Here is a 20,326-nt window from a genome sequence, read left to right on the forward strand (position 1 = left end):
GGCTGTTCGCCTCCGCTCCCGGCAGGGGGGACGTTTGTCCCCGCCGCCCGGCTGCATGGAGCGGCGGTCCTGAGGGAGAGCTGATGAAACCGCCCAGAGAAAAGCAGATAAAGCAAGAACGAAGGTGTACGACGCATCGTATCCCAATGAGTCCAGAAAGTAAAACAATGTCCTTAAAAATACTAATTGTACCGGGTGTCAACATACAGAGGTTTTGCTGTTGACCTGGTCTTTACAAGGAACGAGCCCATGCTCTTTGCGTTGCAGGTGCACCTGCAGAGCTTGCCCAACAGCTGCAGAGGGTGCTAAAGCACCACGAATTACTCGTGCGTTACTTGCCATGTCCTGATCCCCTTAATTCTTATCTGCAGGAAAAGCCTGATCTGTTGTTTAGCGTTACAGCTGGAAAGATTATCGTGGTGGAGTGGAAAAAGAGACACACAGAGAAGGAACGTATAAGAAGTTGTAGGCTCATGAGGAATAACTCCATGAAGGAGGGATCTCCAGAAAAAGATCCTTCCCCAGTAGCAGTCAGCCCTTAAATGGGGTCTAAGAGAAGTGAAGCCAAGCTCCAACCCTTTTGGTCACAGAGCTGAATTGCCTTCATCTGTGCTCCCATAGCTGACTCAGTCTTTTCCTCAGGTGCTCAATCAGTGGTTCAAGCCATACTCAAACAGCTCCCATATACTTTGTAATTCACTTTTATGATCTGTATAAAATTGGCTGTATATATGTGATGTTCTGTGAAGCACCTGCCCATGAGAGGACTTCATCTTTTCAATCTTCTCTAGCAAAGGAAAGAGAATACTAGGGCTACCTGCACTGTTTCATTAATGTTACTCTTTGCTTTTGTGTTGCTATCAGTTATAAAGTACACTGCAGAATCAGGGCACCTCACTTCATCCACCTGCTGTTTTATCATCCTCTCACTGATGTGGAAAAGCAGCAACTGAATGCATGTACCATTACTGCAGAATCTCACTCTGATGAACACAATTGATAGCACGTGTTAATTAGCTGAAATGTAAATTAAGTACCTATGAATATTCTCAGTTTTCTAAAGATAGACACTAATGGTTTGTATTCCATCTGCTGTGGTCAGGTATCAGTGGTCTCTCCTGTGCTACAAATTGAAGCCATTTTTTTCAATAAAGTTTTTGTTGTTTTATTTATTATTAATCTGAAATCCTGTTGGTTGCTTTGTTGCACTTCTATGCAGTTTCATTGTTGAGTTATGAAGCTGCTCACACTGGCAAGGGAACTGGAATGAAATTTCCTGCTTCACACAGGAATCCTGTGCTCTGTTAATTTCTAAGCACACTACAGATAAGCAGCACCTGTAACTACTGAGGTGGGTCCTATGTAGTGGGTAAGGCAGGTTTAACTGAGCTCCACTCCATACAAAGGACCCAGTGCTGCTGCTTTCAGTGCAGCTTGTTCCTATGAGCTGCTGCTGGGGGAGGTGTTGGGCCATCCTGAGCAAGCTGGTAAATTGATTTTCAGGTTGCAAATCATGTTCAAGGCTGAAGTGCCCCTGAAGATGTGTAGATGAAGTCTGGCTTTTTGTTTACCTTGTGTTCATGAATTAAATACCACATTCCATTTCTAGTAGAGATCTGTTCTTTAAAATATTAAACGAGCTACAATTGAGCTACAGACACTCTCCTTCAACTAGAAGTCCTTCTGTACTGCTCCCTGTGACAAGTGGCTCAATGGCCATAGCCTAATGTAGGCCTTCTTACATGAATACCACTTTGTTTTAAAATTGTGGGACTAAGGGAGCTTCTCAATGCTGTCTTGTCCGGTCCCTTGTTATGAAGTGCAACTGCAGTAGCAAATCCCAGCTAAATTCAGTAAAGTAGGCCTCCTGGTGCATTATTATCGGCATTAACACGACTTTGTTATTAGAAAGGAGGAGGGGGCAGCGGTCGCGGTGGGCGGAGGCAGACGGAAGGCTGCCCGCCGCTCCCAGGCAACCGCTACCAACAGAGGCTGGGCGGACAGCGCTGACAGCTCGGAGCAGCTCGTTGCGCCGAGGCGCTGGTTGCAGCGAGTAGGTGCCGCTCGGTACCCAGAGGACCCGGCGGTACGGGGGTGCTCACCGCTGCAGTGCGGGGTGTGCTTTGGGCTGGGCTTGCTTAGTGTAGCACCTTGAGCTTTGCGTAGCGTTGAGGTTCGCGTGGTGGCGGTATCGAGCCTTTCCGCTGGTCCTCCGGCTGATGATCTGCGTCTTATTCTGCTGTGTTTCACTTTGGGAACCACCCTCCTGCACATCCTGCTCTCTGTTTGGGTCCTTACGTTCCTTCTTGACCAGGTGTTTCCCTTCTGTCAGTCTTCAGTGAGGGTGACAATGAGGAAAAAGAACATTCACTGATTTGCACTGAAATCAAGAAGAAATTGGAAACAACAACCAGGTGTTGGGCTGCTGTTAGAGGGTGTATAGTGACAATAATGAAAAGATGATAGTGGCAATTATCTAAAAGGTTACTTACAGGAAAAACTCACCCATATGGAAGCCTTCGGTCTGCTAGGAACCACTAAGGCAATCTCCACCAAGGAGCAGTCTCCAAGAGATGCTGCCTTAGTGGTGGTCAGCCCTTAAATGAGGTCTAGAGGAGATGGAGTCAAGCTCCACCCCTTCCAGGAGCACAGCTAAATTACTCTCACCTGTGCTCCTACAGCTGACCCAACACTTGCCTCAGCTGATTAATCAGAGGTTCAGGCTGTGATTACCAATTTCCCATACAGAGGGCTTCCAAAATTTCACTCCTGTATTTTATCCCTGACTTGTCCATGCAGTTACCTTCTATACCATTCATTGAAAGTGGCTGAAATTCACTGCTGGAGGTAGCCGTAAACTGAGGAAGGAGGCTGCTGGCATCTTTATTGCTAGCTGTTAATGCTACCCAAATCTCTAATCCCAGAACTTGAAGATAACTGTTAGAAAATGTTGTCCCAACCCACATAAATTCAGTGAGTTGCACCAGTTCTACTAAAAATGCCTTTTTTCCTCCCTCCATCCATGATATGAATTTGTTTTAGAAATAAAGTAAAATGGTGTCCAAATTCCACAGTCCATTTGTCCCCTAAGCACCAAAACTGTTAATCATGTTGTAGATGAGTTTCCTCAGATTACATTAATGCCAGTATTTTTAATCAAAACGTCTTGAATTTTACCTAAATAAACTTTGTTCATTTCTTTGTTTATAGGGGTCGGCTGTTTACAGAGTTACAGTAAAACATATAAATAGAGATACTTCTACCTTTTAGAGCAGTGCACTGACACCCAACCATGCCTGCAGAAGGAAAAACTGATATGGAGAGGATTGGCCTCTTCAGTGAAATGAGCTATGTTAGCATTGGAGATAACTATGTACCACGGTACATGCGTAAGTATATTTAACTTAAATCACCAGGTAAAAATAGGGACTTTTTTAGTATCCACCTTTTTTTTGGAATCATTATTTTCTGTTATTTCTTTTTATCAGAGACGACTGTTTTTTCATACATGTCCTTTGCTTAGATATGAAGGCTTGGTATGATGGTGCATATATCAAAGAAACAAAAAGCTCAATAAAATAGGTATGCATAATAGATTCATTACAAAATTAATGTATAACTTTCTTTTTAATATAGTTTACCTGTAAGTTGTGAGTATTTTCCTGTGCTTGCGTAAAACAGTAGTGTTATTTATGTCCTTATTTTTGGAAAAACATCCTCCTTTTCTGTTCCTACTGGGGAATCTCACACACGGGAGTGAGACCAGAATAGAAAAAAGAAAAACACCAAAAGAACCCTGAACACTAAACTACAACAATGTAATTCTCAGAAAGAGAAAGCCTGCTGAAAGAACACATAAGTAAACTGCTGTAGTCAGTAAGATGGCAAAGCTGACTCTCAGTAGTTACTTGGAAGTAAAAAATGCAAACGAATTCTCTCAGTACGAGTGTGTTTGCTGTGATGTCCTGTCAGTGGCAAGTGTGTCTGCCAGAGCCCTGACTGAGTCACTAGCTCATTGCTTCCACCACAATAAGCTGCTGGGCACTCAAAACCCAGCGGGGGACATTGAAGCTGGTTGACCTGGTCTGTAATTGGAGGGTGAAACAGATGCTCCCCTGGTGCATTACTTGTAGTATATAAATAGGCATCAGCACTAGCTCTGAATTGTAGTCTGGATTAACCATCACTCTCTATTGCCTCTAAAGCAAATGTAGGGATTGGAAAATGAAAACTCTGTGCTGTGAACACCTTCTCATAGTATTGTCTTTTACACAAAATGTCTATTGTATATATAAATCATATAGTATACATGTTTGATATACAAGTGAAATGCTCTGCAGGACATTCTTTGTCCCACCCAGACATTTGGATCCAAAACTTAGTTTTTATAATGCAGTCTAAAAGAGGCACTGAATCCTTTTTTATTTTTTTAAAGGCCCTTTTAATGAAGCTGCAGGCAAGAACAAACAGATGCTATCTGAGGGGAGCAAAACAAAGTCAGGTCTTCAGGATGGTTATTTTGAGCCTGAGTTTAAGAGGATCTTCAGTGGTGAAGCCTACTTAGACCCCGTTCAACTAAGGAGACGTTATAGATTGGCAGAATCAAAGAAAAATCTGGGCAAAGCTTTCATTCCCAGTAATGGAGATAAACTGCCGTAAGTGTTGTGTTTGGCCCGTTTCTCTGTGTATATGTTCGTGAATCAGTCTGTACTAATATTACTTCATCTTGCTGGTGCAAAATTGAAACAACCTCTGTTAAGCCTATTTATAATAAGATTCCTCAGGCCTTCATCTCCAATTCCACCTTGTTTCTTTTGTGTCCGTAACACTGTATACAGAATTCCCATAATTGTAGTTTCATGTACAATGGATCTGGTATGGATTGATTTTTACATCTTGAGATGATACTCATTTGGATTTTCTACATACTAACATTTTAGCACAGTAAATATGGAAAGCCTGAAATATTTATGAAGATCCAACTGATGTATTAATTTGCTCTTTTTAGATGTGGACTAGGCAGTTATTATGGAACCATAGGAGGTCCAATTAAATACTTCAGTGCACAACTGAAAGCCAGAGAAAGATACATTCCTCCTGGAAAGAATTTTTATACTAATCCAGGAAAAAAAGGAACTGGATATGGGTAACTTCACAACATTACTTCTTGCAGTCTTTTACTAAATGCTTTTTGAGTTTTGAGCATCTAACTATTTCATTCTCTTTTTGCAGTTATCCAAATCTTACCATAGGTGAACAATATGTCCATGAAGCAGATGGTTATGAAGTAGAAAAAATACTTGCAAAGGTAAAAAGAAGATAAAATCTTTATTATGTATTATTCACGATTATTTATTAGAATTTACATGAATGTTTTGTTCACTATGGTGTTTCCTTCAGCTCAGAAGCACAATATTCATTTATAAGATGGAGGGAGGAAGTCAAATTAATCACTATATTGCAAAATCAAAGATTTGTTTATATTATTTCATTATTTTTTTAAGACAACCAAAAGTATCCCATACAAATTCAAGCAATCAAGACTTTATTTTTTTTAATGTGGAGCACTTAAGCAACAATTGCAATAATTACCAAACAACATGAATAGCCAGAACAATAATAATTATTCTGTGTTGTTGCCAGAAATGATTATCCAAAAAAAAAAAACCCAACAAAATATAAAAAAAATATATCATTTTTTCATATAAGCTCATAAATCAAGGAAAGCCCCAATCTTTCCTTGCACCAAATTTCTGAATTTAGTTTTCTATTGTATTTTTATTATATGTAGTGAGAAATTACTAAATTGGTCTATGGTAGGAATAAGATTAGAAAACTCAGAGTCAAACCTGTATTATTTTAAAACAAAATCTAGGAAGAATAGTGAACATCTCCCATGGTACAAAGAGCCAGTTCATAGAGAAATTCAACATAGTAAAGTACACAGCATATGGGAAATGAAAGTGTTCTGAACCATGAGTTTGTACACTGCTGGGATGCATGCCAGCAGAATTTTCAAGTATGAAGGTACACATGTATGCCCATTGTATACAGGCATACAATATAGTTAGACACATCTTAAATGCACAGTGCTTCTCCTGACATTTTCCTACCATACTTCTGTAGCAATTGTTGTGCTTTCTGGTCAGTGTCTCTGTATGTTCCATTATACTTGGTGGCTATTTGAATACCTTGATCAAACAAACAAAGAAGACAGAAGGAACATGTTTTCAAGAATAAATTTAAATCTTTTCAATCTTTTGGTTAGGAGAATGAAATAAAATTGAAAAGCTCAAGATTTTTCCTTTGAATTTATTTGTTTTACAGAAAGCACTAGAGGAACACAGGCGTTTGCTTAAAGGAGGACCTTTCCTGACTAATATATACCCCCTGGAGTATTTTGACATAAATCCCTATTTTAATGACAAACCTTTGCCACCAGTGAAGAGACCACCTCTGGAGAAGAAAATTGCTGTACCTTTCATACCAAGTTCTCCTGCTAAAAAGGTTAGTTTATCTTAAAGCTACTGGAAACAATGGATAAAAAATATGCAGATGTTTTGGGTTAAAACTTTGCTTATAGTACATAAGGTAGAAACCAATGTTTCTTATCGTTAAAAGTAGAAAAGTTATTGTGCAATTTACTTTGTTTGAGCCGGTGCTCCCTGATAAACAGTTTCAAGTAACCTGAAAAGTCTTTAAAATCTGCGTAGTGCTTTTAACATACAGTTAGTTGGCTGGATAGGCCGTGAAAAATGCACAAATTAGAGTGAATGTTTTACAATAAGTGACGATAAGAAAGGATTACAGGAGCAAAACAAAATATTGTTTTATTTTGAACTCTGTCAGTCTCTTATAGCATTTTTGAATCTGTATAGATATCTAAAACAAAATGCTTAGTGGTGTCATGGGAACAGAGAGCTGGAAGGAGCAGAAAATGTCAGGTTAGATCTCTGTCTCACTCCTATTTATAGGAGTGAGAAGAGGTTCTTTGCTATGTGTATACCTGGTATGAGATTAAGAAACAGTGGTTCAAATATTGGTCCAACCAATTTATTACAAGTCTCAATCATGGAGATGGGGGAGGATGACCGATTTAGGGTGACGGGGAAGAAAATGCAGGCAATAGAAAAGATAGAAAGAGGCAAGAATTGCATAAAGAGGGGATAGTCACAACCAGGATCCAGCAATGGTCCTATTGCAAGATATTCTGAGGCAAAAGCATGGGGAGGATGGAGGGGGGAGAGCAGCAGCAGCTGCCGGCCTTGGGCAGCAAGCGGGTAGCAGGAATAAGCTGCAGGGTAAGTCCAGGAGCAGGCAGCAGGATTCAGGTAGCACGCCCAGGAGAGTCTATCGGAGAGTAGGACTTCCATAGTGAGGGATCTGATGGCAAACCATGACACACCTTCTTCAACATGCAGGTCTCAGGTCGTGAAGAATCTTTTGTCAGAAACTTTTCTTGTTCTTCTTCAGCAACCAGGTATCATGTTGTGAGCAATCTGATGCCAGAAACCTCTCTTGTTCATATTGTGAGGAATCTGATGTTTGAACACCTAACTTCATGGTTGCTGATCCCTCTTTTATCTTCCCTTTTTCCTGCCTACCTTACATGCCTGGGTCCACCCTCTGAGACAGCCCTCTTCCTCAAGATAAGCCCACACAAAAGACTGCTTCCCAGCCATTAAGCTGCAGCTTCTCTCTCTCTCCTTGCCCCTGGCCTAGTCCATCTGTATCCCTCAAATGATTTCTGAACCCTTGACCAGGACTCACTTGGACTTCTTCATCTGCGTCCTTTAGCAAGCTTTGAGTCAATGGTGTAACAGAATAATCGCTTACAGGCGCCCATTCAGCTAAAGGCTGTAGGAGTTATCTTGGGAGTTAGCAGACACAACTCTGGAGTCAGCTTTAGAGTTTTCTAATTCTTCAGTATTTAGGAAAAAAGGAGGAGGTGGATGGGAATAAATACATGGGGAAGCACTCAGGGAACCTAGGAAATGAAGCTTGGTGTTAATGTCAAGGAACACAGTTCACTTTTTTCAGTTGCTTTATGTTACTTCTTAAAATCTAAATGGACATTTTTGCATTCCATAAAGCATTCCTTTTTAATATATATATTTTTTCTGAGATTAAATGGTAAGTTTATGCCATTTGCCTTAGGCTAAATCTCAATTTTAGATTGAAACACTCTTAAAATATTGATGCATAAATCTCTCTCTCAGATGACTCCAAATCTGTAGTACAGTAATACCCCTTAAATTGTCACTTTCCCTCATTTTGGTGTTCCACTGTCAGCCACTTAATATGATATTCTGCTATTTTTATGACTATTCTGCCCTTCACCATTCATTTATTTGACCAATACTAACTCATCTGAGGAATAAGATGATATCAGTGAAAATGTAATTGCTCAGAAGAGGACTGCAACAATACTTACGCATGAAGAATTATGCTAGGTGTTCAGCCTCACAGATGAAGCAGCTGAGATCCTTTAGAATGGCAATGTGTTTTGAGAAGTCAGCTGCTGAAAAGCTAGCACATCTCACTGATGATGCTGGTGACCCTGTTTCTGGCTTTCAATGCTGTACATGCTGCCATTAGATATATAAATGTAGTACTTCTTCTTTGCTGTACAAATCCTTATTGGAAAATTTGCTTTATTGCTTATTGAATTGCTTACTGTTGCATTTTAAGGAACGCAGCCTCAACAGACTGTGGAGATTAGCTGTTGAAAAGACTGCAAAGAATTAATATGGTTTCTGCATGCTTTCTGCATTGCCATTGTTATAGTTCTGGTGGACTTACTGTTACAGGAAAAGCCTGTGTTGTATTCCTACACCTGCACTGGATATGGAGGTTTACTAGTGAACTGATAGTGACATAGGAATTTGCTTTCTTTTTTTAACCACATCATAAGTCACTTCAGTGAGTTATGGTTTTACTTTTTCTATCATATTTTAAAATCCTTCATTCAAACTTGCATAGAATATTTTAAACCATCTAATTAATCACTAAAATTTTCCTTAAGGTTTCCAATGTAAGTTTAACTAACATCGCTTTGTTTTGTTTTTAATAGAATATAATGCAGTCTGCTATTCAGTATTTGCTTTTGCATGAAAAATATCTTAATAAAATCCAGTTATTCTGTAGATTGGCACTTTAAAAGGTTATTTTTATTTTTTTTTTTTTTTCAGCCAGGAGGCATGAAAGGAGGCACATTTGATCCTTATCCAAGCCATTCTGCAGAACCTTATGTAGCCAAAAAAAAAACAGTTATCTTACCCAGTACAGAACAAAAGATTTTTCAACCTCCTCCCGGACCAAAAAGCAGACCTGTTACAAGTATAATAACTCAAAATGTCTTAAGGTAAGCCACTTTAACTTCATATTTCATGTGTCTACCAACCTTCCTTAGCATAGCTGCTTACTTTTTAAATTAACAATTGAAGGAATTGTTAACAAAAGGATAAGAAATACATAAGGAAGCTTGCTGTCAAAATTTATTCCTATGCTTCTGTAAATTTGGGTGAAGCTTTTCAAAGTTATTTTAAAATAACTTTCTGTTTGGCCTTATTGTAGTTCAAGCAGGTGACTTGAGTAGGAATTGTTTGAAGTTTCAGAGTGCTCCTACGAGGCCAAACTAGAAGCTACTTATTACTCCACGTTGATTTAATTGATTGAATTGAAAGTAACTTTGAACAAAGAAACTTTGTTTTTGTACATCAGAAAGCCTGCTAACTACCAGCACTGGTGTAAGAAAGTACAGCTTCCCATGTACCTACTGGTGTTTTTAAACTACTGAAGTGGATAAAGAATAGCATCCTGGTCTGGGTAGTCTACATATCACAGTACTGTTTGTAGTATTGTTTCATCAGATGAGTAAAAAAACTGTGTTCCCCAAAGAAATGCTTTTTGGGAAAAAAAATTAATTGCATATGAAGTAAGTTTTAAAATTGAAAAGGAATGGCTGACTGTGAAGTATCACCATGTGCTCACAGAAATGGTTATGATGGACTCATTACAATATCTGTAAAGAGAAAATTCCACAGACAGAAATTCAAACCACTTCAAATTGTCTGCTACCATTTCTCTCCTAACAACTTTAAAGGATGTATTAATTTTTGCTTCATTACTCCTAGGGTTAGTGGAATGAGAACTGTGAACAGCATTTATTAGAAGTATGAATGTTATAGCTCATAGAATTTAGGAAGTATGGTGAGATACTTTTCAAATTGTCAGCTTTCCCACTGATTACAATTTTTATGTACTTTTCAGTAGGAATCCTATCTTCTGGTATTTTGATTCTAATCCTAAATTGGATTAGTGAACGCAAATTCTCGCTCTCACACAGAGTTCTGTATAAATCAATTAGATGCCTCATGAATTAAAGGCATTAAATTACAGAAATGGGCGTAACAGTTTTTCATTTTTACAAAAACTATCCAATTCTGAAGAGTGATATTCTAAAACAAAATCTAATAACTTTCTCATCATTTACATTTCAGATCATTAAATACAAAGAACTACAAGACTGCATGTGCTACATCTTTTTAGGTAAAAATGGTGAAATGAAGGGAATGCTTTTAAGACTTTTAACAACATGGATGATAATCAGCATTCAGAGCAAATAAAAACATGAAAAGTGGAATTCCAGTACATAAGGCAATCCAGTTTGTTTAATTATTGAGAATGCAATATCTGTTGGTTGTTTTTTACTTTGTTTTACACATACACACACACACACATACACACACATATATACATGCATACATACTTGGTTGTAAAGCTACAGTAAGTAATAAAATGTATTCAGTAAGTCCAAGGGTGAATAAATTTTCATCTTATTGCTTCACTTGAGTCTTGAAATGTACTTTCACGGAACATACTTCCTATTGAGTAATTTAGGTTCAAATTCACAAAGCACTGCAGTGGAAAAATGCACATCTTTTGAAGACTACCAGTGTATATATTGGCCAAATAAGTCTGCTCATGGTGAAACTAAGGTATCCAGTTCCCTTTAGTAGTATTACAATGTATAGTTTATTTCAGCAGTACTTTGTGTAAGAACTGTCTTAAAGACTTTCAATTATGACAACATTCTCAAGATGACCACTGTCAGCTGGTTATAAAGGCAGTTGTCTCTATTTACCATCATCTGTTTAACACTCATCCTCCGTTTCCTGAAAACTCTAACTGCTGCTACGTTCTCCCAGAGTAGCTCTGTTACCCTTTGTGCAAATGCAAGCATCTTAACAAATGTAACCTTTCAAAATAGCTTCTTCTAGGATGGAACTACGATCCTAACTTTTATAAGGTATTTTTATTTTTTTTTTTTGTTTTTTTTTGTTTTTTTTTTTTTACATCTGGTCCAATAAACTTGTTCATGTAAATACCCCTCAGCATTTATATTTCTATATTATTTATTGAAGATGTGTGCATGTTTGTTCTTTAAAGATCATTACTGCTGTTCTCAAGGTAAGCTTTTTTGTTGTTTTTTTCCCTTATTAATAAATTCTAGCCTAAATCTCACATTTCCTAACATCAAAGAAAATAAAAATAAACAGTTGTTGGCCAGGTCTTCCAGACTTTATTAAGGCATAAAACCTCATGCTTTTAGATCAAGAGGATACAACAGTATTTTAAAATACTTATTTGTACAATAATTTTGATGTTTTCTCTGTCCAAAGACCTGTAATAGAATTCCTTTTTTTTTTTTTTCTTTTTTTTCTTTTTTTTTTTTTTTTTTAAACACACTGCTGTATTAGATAATAGTATTGGTGCTGGCTTTAGGTGTCTTTGTGCAGGTTATCGGGACAATATGCCGTGTTGTTCACTTACGAACTCTGCAGATCCAGCCTTCCTAGATAGATTGGACTACACAGTACATCATTCTAACTGCTGTTCTGATGTAGTACAGCTGATTAAGACTGCTCTGAAGTTTTCATTTTCCTTTCCTTGCTTTTCCTTCCACCTCTTCAGTTCTTCCTGTTGTATTTTCTTCCGTATTTTAGTTATCTTTTCATTCCCTAACAAAACGGTGAAATGAGATTAAAATTCACGGCACTTTACTAAAACAAAACAAAAACAGCAAAACAACAACAAAAAAACCCCAATACAAAACAAAAATAACCCACAACAACCTGGCTTGTTTAAGAATTTTTTAGTGAATGTAGACTAACTTTATGACGTTGTTGCTTCCCTTGATAAGTTTCCATTAGAAACTGTGTGCTCTGAGAAAGCTGATGCCCATTTCAGGGTAAGGCCTCAGCATACTGTATAATACAACTAATAAAAGTGTCCCCTGGCTTCTTGTTAGAGCATTTTAACATGATGATGGAGTTTAGAACTTTCTTAAATTTCAAACAGGGAGGACATCAGACATTCTGTTATTTTCATATACTGAATGTTGTGTTGAGGGACATGGTTTAGTGGGAGCTATTAGTAATAGGTGAATGGTTGGACTGGATGATCTTTTAGGTCTTTTCCAACCTTGGTGATTCTGTGATTCTATAGCAACTTCCCTTAAACAATATATATAGCCAGTCACATTTATAATAGATTCTGAGCACAATTTAATACTTAAAATCGCACACAACTTTCTGTGTCAAATGCAATTAGATGTCTGACCATCCATCTACTCAGCAGCCCAATTATTTCCCATTGTTGTTAATCAGTCTGAGTGTGCAGTGCAAAGTTATAGTATGTAAGTTTTGCCTATCTCCAGTAAAAACCAAAAAACAGCAAAATATTTTGTACTTTAAAATGTTTTTAAAGAAAAGCCATTAAGAGGTAGACTAAGATCTTTAACGTTCCTTTTAGTTGTTCTAACGCTGTATCTGTACTGGCACAAAAATACACTCTACATTTAGAGTGCAGTATTAAAACCAGACAAATAACTTTCTTTGTTACAATCTGTCTTCATGAATTATTGAAGAAATAGGATGAAACAGATTAGTTTTATGTAGTAACAGTCTCTGAAAGTATTGTGCCTTTTACTGGCTAAGGACCAGCAGCTGTATTAGGACGAAAGAGAAGATAAATAATTACCTCTAAGTCTGTTCTGGAAACACCAATAACTACTTGCATGGCTTTACTTTAACAGATTCATTTATTGAGTAGTGCACTGACTAATTAGCAGAGGTTAATTCTTGTGCTTTTTATAACTCTGACTGTGTTTTCAGAACACATTTACACTGAAGCTGTTGAAATACGTGTTTCAATTAATAAGCTTTCTAAGACAGAGAAATAAAAGTAGCTTGTATTAACTAAACATAGATCAGAATTAGAAGTCATCTAGAGCATTCTTAAAAGTGGGTTAAATTTTATTTAGGACTTCTTGTAAAATAATAATGTGAAATGTGGCATGTACTAAACTGCTAAGATTCCCTTCTGAGTCTGAAATCTCCTGTCAGCTGTAATAGTTTCACTGCATTTCTATATACTACTTATGTTGTGAAAGGATTTGTTTTTGTTAATCTGTAAAACACAGTGAGGTATCGATAAGAGCAGATATTTTGAGTACATTACAAAAAATACTGCAAAGACTGTCAATGATTTAACAAACAAAACAAAAGATAGTAAGCTACTCTGAATTGAAATTCATACCTTGTGAAAGGCAATCCAAAGGAATTTCTTTACAAGTTCTAGTGGAATGTTCAGAATAACAGTTATTTTGCATGGTTCCAGAACTGGAATCAGGATTCTTCTGTGCCCATGCTAAAGCTGTAGCTTTGCCTCGGAGATAAACATAATCCTTATGCAAACGGTGGAATTCAAGCTGTGCTACATCTCTCTCATGTTCAATAGTCCGCAGTTGATTTTCTAATAGTAAGCATTCTTTAGACAGTTTTCTAATGTCATTTTCACATTTGGAAGCATATTCTCTATATTCATTCAGTTTGTTCTTAAGTAGCTGATTTTCCTCTGTGATGTCTGCTATTACTGTTGATAACCTCTTGCATTCTGTGTTTGCAGTGGTCAAGTTATATTTTAAAAGATCAATATCTGCTTTTGCATTTCTGGGTTCAGTCATGAGTTTCTTTTCCATATACAATTTATTTGACTGGACTTTCTCAATGTCCTTCAGCAGCATCTGTTTAGTATTATAGCATTCCTGCAGAGTCATTTCAAGGTTAAGTTTTTTCTCTGCAAGTGTTTGCATTAATTGAGGATGAGTCTCCAGTTCAGATTTTGTTGCAATTCTTTTTTCTTTCATTTGTTCTATTATACTCTGCTTTCCTTCAAGCTCTTGCTTTAGGGAGCTCTTTTCTTCTGTAAGCTGGCCAAGTTTTTTATTTGTTTCTTGTGAATTGGAGCATTTGTGTTTAAAGGACTCCAGCATTGCATTCAACCTCCCTTTTTCACAAATACCAGCAGTCATCTTTCCTTCTAATTTCTTGTTCCTAATTTGAAAATCATGTAGTGCCTGTATTGTGTCCTTGTTTCCATTGTGGTGTCGATTCTTTTTCTCATCAAGGTTTATTTTCTGGTTCTGGAGTTCTTTACATTTTCTTAACAGGCTCTTTACTTCTTTAATACATTCCTCATTGCCTTCTGGTGATTTAACTAACTGAATATGCGTTCTCCTCTGTTCTTTAGCGAAGTCCTTCATTTTCACATCATATTCTGATATTTTTTCTTTCAAAGACTGTACAGTCTCAGCAAGAGGTTTTACGTTGTTCATGAAAGGTAGATTTTCAGTCTGAAGATAGCGTACTCTTTTTTGCCAACACTCAGAATTTTTCAGAGTCTTATGCAATGCTTCAGTTTCTCCATCATATTCAGGGGCTGCTTGGTTTTCACTGAACTTCTGATCTCCTAACCTCAGCAGCATCTGGTTAAAAACAGACAGTTGTTCTTTTTCTAGTTGCTGTTTGTGATCAAGCATTAGTAGCTTATTTTTCACTGTTTTGGAAAATGAATTTACATGGTATCTGTTACTGCTTTTAAATTCTTCAAGTACATTTTTGCTTTCAGATTCTGCTTTTTCATTGTGTGCTGTTGTAGGAGGGGCCCATACACTGCCATACTCAGAATCTCTATAAAATTCTTTATCAAAATGTAAGCAATTTTCATTAAGTGGAACCTATGCAATATGTGATTCATCCAAAGAGGTCACAATTTCTGCAATGTCTCTTAGGTTACTTAATTTTTCTTAGTATAAAAAGGCAGTTTTTTCTGTATTTTGGGCTAACAAATCTGAATTAGTACTGGTTGACTTCCAAAACACTTGTTTCAGCAACTTGGTAGGATAATGATCATCTATTTTACAAATTTCTTTCCTGTATTCAGGTAAATGCATAGGAAGTTTAGATTTACTAAAAATTACCTTCTCCTGGGCAGCATCCAACCTTTCTCTCTGTGAATCAGCGCCGGATACCAAATGTCCACATGCAAACTCATTGTTTATTTTAATTATCCTTTTGTTTCCAATTAGATGTTCTGAATTTTCAACCTTTTCAGTTTTCAGTGAAATCCTATGTGAAATTTGCATATCACTAACCACATTTGTACCACCGCAGTGTACTTCCACATTGTCTTCAGAACACGATTGTTGGTCACAGTGAACTTCTCTTTTAGAAGATGACAGTTCAGGATATTCCATAAGCTACCTCACAAAATTAAAAACAAATGTAAAAAATAAATAAATAAAAACCACACTGTAAGAATTATGAAATGTTGCAGTAATGGAAGTATAAATCTGAGCTGTTAAAAAAGCCACTTCTCAATCAAGACTTGGACAAATTTTGTCTCTGCCAATGCCATTTAGCCATTAAAATGTTAACAATGTTAACCAGCCTCATTTAATTCAGTATTGGGGTTTGAAGCAAGCACAACATATTGAGTGTCTTAAATTGATTATATTTCAAGCAAAGGAGAGATGACCTCAGGAGATTATAGTTTGTCTTTGGTTTTTAGCCAGCATGAATAAGGGCAAACTGGATTTACACTAAATGCAGAAAAAGTAGGTTTTATTCCCTTTCTTAATTTCTGTCACCTCCCTGGCTAGTGAGACAGGACACTGTCTCACTATATGCTTTGTATTGCATTCCATATCCAGTGAAAATAATCCAAATGAATTTGGGGGAGAGATCAAATTACTATTTTGTCTGTGCAAAAAATAAATGGAAATGGTATACATATCGATGGCTTTTCAGGAAGACACTTGTTATTTTTTATACCCAGAATACCCATTGGGTTATTAAAAAATAAAAATAAAAAAATAAATAAAAAAAAAGGATCAAAAAAGAAAATGATTAAAGCCAAAATCCATCTAAAATCCAACGTAGCTACAAATTGTTAACATACCAGAGATGCATTATTTGCTGTAAAAGTGATGTGTGCAGTCATCATAATCTTGGCCGAACTATGTACTGGGGTTTTCATTTCAAGGATGTTTTTATTTAGTATGTTACTGATTTCAGACTGTACCTGAAAAAGATTATTTATAGAAAACTTACATGTATTTCACTTTCCATAATACACTGTTAATCTGGATGTTATGCCCTGCAAAGGACAGACTGAATGGAAATGCAATGTAGGAACAGAGAACTGTGTATAACCAGCAAAGCATCACACTAAACGTCCTTTCTGCATCAGGTCTTTAGCTTTTACATAATTAATCAGGCAAAATGATGGCAGAAAATGCTCCTCAAAGGGTGGCCTATCATTTTGTGAGAAATGGCAGTTTGCAGCACTGCAGCAGGTTCTGATGACTAACGACCAACATCATGTGGAATTGAAACTACTTTGAAAACAACAATTTCCTTGAGGTTATAGTAGTGCAAATTAGATCTAGTATTTCAACTGTTTTAATGTATATTTAACATACATAATAACCTAAAAGACTTATGTAAAAAATGCAGGGGTTGGCATTTCCACTTAAGAGTATTTGTGTTGTTTTTTACCATATTAGCTTTCTCCAGAGTCTGTTTCTGAAATGCCTGAAATGATTCCAGCTGTTGTTGAAGAATCTAAAATGTAGAAACAAAATATCAGAAAACTGATATTCATTTTTTTTAATGAAACAAGATATTTTTGGTGTAACTTATGTTTATTTACTAACATCATTTTCATCCAGACTCTCTTACCACTCAATAGTCATTTAGAAACTTATTTGCAGTACTAGAAGGATTTCAGTATTGTTCTTCATGGATAATTGCTCAGGACACTGAAGGCTCTGTCACATCTGGTGTTACTTTTGTCCATAGCTTTTACCATGAGGCCAAAAATGCTTATGTTTGAATTTTACTCCAATACTCCAATTCCAAAGGTCATCCTTTTGGTTTAAGTTGAGGTGTGCTGGTTGGACAACATAAGAAAGTTGGACTGTCTCTGGGAACTAGTAAAGGGAAACCCTAGTATATTCCGCATTAGAGCTTAGCTAAGATTAGTGCTGTTAATGATTTGAAAGTGCTTTACAATAAATACCCAGGCGATGGTTGGCAATACTGTATAGAGATATTATGTATAGGTGGATGTAAAGTAAATATTAGGTATAGAGTACTGCAAATCCTATTCCTAAGTTATTAAGATATCTTGTATTAAAAGTAGAACTAACATACTTTGCTAATTAGTATCCAAGTGTAAATTGTAGTTTGAAAGTAAGCTGTTCATGTCAAAATAGCAAATTTCTCACTGAAAAATATCAGGACAGCCTGAGTTTTAAATATACTGAAACAATCATTCACTTATGTTCATGAACATCTCAACCAGACTCACACACAAAGGAGACTAGCTATATATTAAATAACCCAGCGAGCATGAGGAATTAACACTTCTGCACAGCAGCTCCTGTGAATGTGAAGTAAGGCCCCTTAGCTCAGTAGCTCCTACTGCTCTGGCTTTCAGCCTGGGATGAGCCAGCCTGCCCACAGTGGTTTGGCCATGCCAACATGTGCATGCACGTGCTTAACTAGATGTGCCATGCAGAACTCCTGCAGGCTGAGGCTGTCTTTATGCCCCACCACCCTACTCCTGTCTGCAGACGGAATCACTCAGCTTACTTCCAGCGCTCTTTGCAGGTGAATCAGATCTTCTGCTTCTATTGTGTGATTACCTGCCAACACAAATGACATTTCTACAGTTAGTGCCTGAAGTTGTCAGGCAGAGCTGTTTCATGTCTAATTGGACATCAACAGGAGGAAATGGAGAAAGCTCAAGCGTTGTGGAGGCTGAGGAAGGATCTAACTTGGTGATCTGAGCCCCGGGACAGGTCAGGATAATACAGTCAAGTGTCTGGAGAGCTCCAGCTGAAAAGTTCCCCTTTGAAAGTGTCGAAGCGCCCGTGTAAGAGCACGTACCCCCAGGGGGCTGCATCCCTGCCCCGTGGGACGGCCGGCCCGCCCCGCTCCGCGGCCAGCCCTGCATGGCAGCGCTCGGTGGTGGCCGCGCAGGTTTCCCTCTCGGGGGAGGCTACGCCGGCCCGCACCATCCACCGCAAGAGGAGGAGGGCTGGGGCTGCTGCCGGTCCCCTCGAGGCGCTGAGGCGGTGCGGGTGTGTGGCTGTACGTCACCGCGAGTGTGACGACACTGCTCCCAGCTGTTCGGTCCCACCGCGGTAACCAGGCTGCAGTCGGGCTCCTCTGTGCGGGAGCAGCAGCAGCTACATCTCCCCAGCTACATCTCCCCAGCCGCGGTCGGCCACTGTCGCAGGTGAGCCCTTTCCTCAGGTGCTTGGCCTCCTTGCCCAGTGTACTGGTATAGAAAATGTTCACCGTGCATCACCTGTACTCATCTGAGCAGTCGAGGAAGGACAAGGTGCACGAAGCATGCAAGGTTGGGCACAAGTTGTTAGGCATGGTTGCTCATAAAGCACCTGTAAGGCCGTGTATGCAGGGAAACCTTGGTTTGCGAAAGCACCTGCAGGCAGATGTAGTTGATATTCGTTCAGAAAAAAGTACCACCTGAAGTAATTTTGTTTCTTAAACGTTTCATTGGAACTTTGGCTGTCAGTCCTTAAGCATGGCATGGCTGTACTATTCAGGGATTTCAGGCTCTCTAAATAATTTTGATATATTTGTGCAGAAGTACAAAATTGATGAACCTGTTCTATGCTTGTTGAAGCTCAGCTAAAAGAGTTTAATGGCTGGAATTTGTCCAGTATTGCATAATATCAGGTTATTCTGTTTAGAAATAAACAACACTGCATAGTTCATTTAATAGAAACAAATATCTGGATATTGAACCATGAAAACTCCTTGCTGTATTCAGCAAGAACAGTGGAAAATAACAGAATGAACACTGTTCTTTTTGGTTTTCCTACACAGCATACAAGAAGATTTTTCAGTGCAGAAAGAGGTTTAAGGAAATTAAACACTGTGAAATCACTAAAACCAGACGTGGGCCATTAAGGAAGAAATGGTTTAGCTTAAGTTTGTCTGTTCTGTGTTTGCTCTCAGTGGAGAGGTGAGAAGCTGTCCATCCTTCTGTCATGAGGTCTATAGTATTATAGAAACCTGTTTTTTAAGATAAACATTCCCCTACACTGCAAGCTCTAACCACCGCCAAAAGATCTTCATAAGAAACATGGAGAAGAAAGAAAGCAAAAAACAGAGCAAAATGGGAACAGCAGGTACCAATGCAGTGAATCAGGAACACAGAATAAGTGAATGAAATTCAGGAAGCACTGAAAAATAAAAGGAGAAAAGGATCAGTCAGGATGCTGAGAAATGAGATTTGCTTAACAGCATGCAGTTACTGGGGTAAATGCAAGCCAATTAATTATGAGGCTGCTTTACTGAATTTGAGGAGTGATGGGATCTTTGAGGAATAAAAACCCCACAGACTTTCAAAAAATAACTTGTATGCAACATTTAAAGTACAAATAAGTGTATGAAATAGTTGAGTTACCTTGAAAGAACTAAGAGAATTCATAATTCAGCATAAAATTTTAATGGTGATTAGAGAGTTTAAAAAAACAAAAACAAAGTTCTGGTAGAAGAAGCCTCGAGTTGGCTTTAAAGAGGATATTTTGGGATTTTCCAGGCTTCAGAAGTGAATTACAATTTGGGGAAAGAAAACAGAAAAAAATCAACTGAAATATATGCAGGGGTAAAGCTAAGTAAAAATTGTAAGGGGGAAATGATGCAATTCAAACAGTTGCATTGTAGAGAAGGGCTAGGAATGCAGTTACTGGAAGTAGATAAATAAATGCAGTACCCTGTCAGTATGTGCAAAAGCAAAAAAAACTCCAATGAAACAGAACCCCAAAACTTCAGAAAGCCAGCAGAAAGGAACAACACAAGCCTATGAGGAAATGCAGCACTTCATGCTGTATTTCAAATGTAGCTTCATAATGCCAGTGTTTTTCTGAAGCTTAAAACACAGA

General features: G+C 37.9%; 2 protein-coding genes and 1 long non-coding RNA gene across 10 annotated transcripts in view; 2 read left to right on the plus strand and 1 right to left on the minus strand.

The window, feature by feature from the left end:
- The first annotated feature begins 20 nt into the window (after window positions 1-20).
- Window positions 21-10,849, plus strand: C4H4orf47 (chromosome 4 C4orf47 homolog). 7 transcript variants are annotated; one of them, XM_015862078.2, is made up of 9 exons: window positions 26-124; window positions 1,220-1,351; window positions 3,211-3,389; window positions 4,436-4,655; window positions 5,009-5,146; window positions 5,233-5,308; window positions 6,328-6,507; window positions 9,192-9,364; window positions 10,503-10,849. In XM_015862078.2, the coding sequence occupies exons 3-9, from the start codon at window positions 3,293-3,295 to the stop codon at window positions 10,549-10,551; spliced, it is 933 nt and encodes a 310-aa protein (XP_015717564.1). In that variant the 5' UTR covers window positions 26-124; window positions 1,220-1,351; window positions 3,211-3,292; the 3' UTR covers window positions 10,552-10,849. The 7 variants fall into 7 exon arrangements, with proteins under 7 accessions (XP_015717567.1, XP_015717564.1, XP_015717565.1 ...); XM_015862081.2 differs by lacking the exon at window positions 1,220-1,351 and having other exon boundaries at window positions 21-159; XM_015862079.2 differs by lacking the exon at window positions 1,220-1,351 and having other exon boundaries at window positions 28-124.
- Window positions 10,850-11,783: 934 nt separating this feature from the next.
- On the minus strand, window positions 11,784-18,490 carry CCDC110 (coiled-coil domain containing 110). Its single transcript, XM_015862070.2, has 7 exons — window positions 18,300-18,490; window positions 18,003-18,055; window positions 16,905-16,970; window positions 16,306-16,428; window positions 15,326-15,604; window positions 13,603-14,830; window positions 11,784-12,023 (listed from the first exon to the last, which is right to left on the minus strand). Exons 1-7 carry the CDS (start codon window positions 18,364-18,366, stop codon window positions 11,884-11,886), a joined length of 1,956 nt encoding a protein of 651 aa, XP_015717556.1. The 5' UTR covers window positions 18,367-18,490; the 3' UTR covers window positions 11,784-11,883.
- Window positions 18,491-18,560: 70 nt separating this feature from the next.
- The window catches only part of LOC107313643, a 65,436-nt gene continuing 63,670 nt past the window's right edge, over window positions 18,561-20,326 (plus strand). The window contains exon 1 of one of the 2 annotated variants that reach the window (XR_004307082.1): window positions 18,561-18,651. This is a non-coding gene — a long non-coding RNA (uncharacterized LOC107313643). The remainder of the gene's footprint in view (window positions 18,652-20,326) is intronic. The other variant, XR_004307085.1, reaches the window with a different exon arrangement.

Source organism: Coturnix japonica, chromosome 4 (genome assembly GCF_001577835.2).
Source record: "Coturnix japonica isolate 7356 chromosome 4, Coturnix japonica 2.1, whole genome shotgun sequence".
In the NCBI taxonomy this organism is placed as follows: Eukaryota; Metazoa; Chordata; class Aves; order Galliformes; family Phasianidae; genus Coturnix; species Coturnix japonica.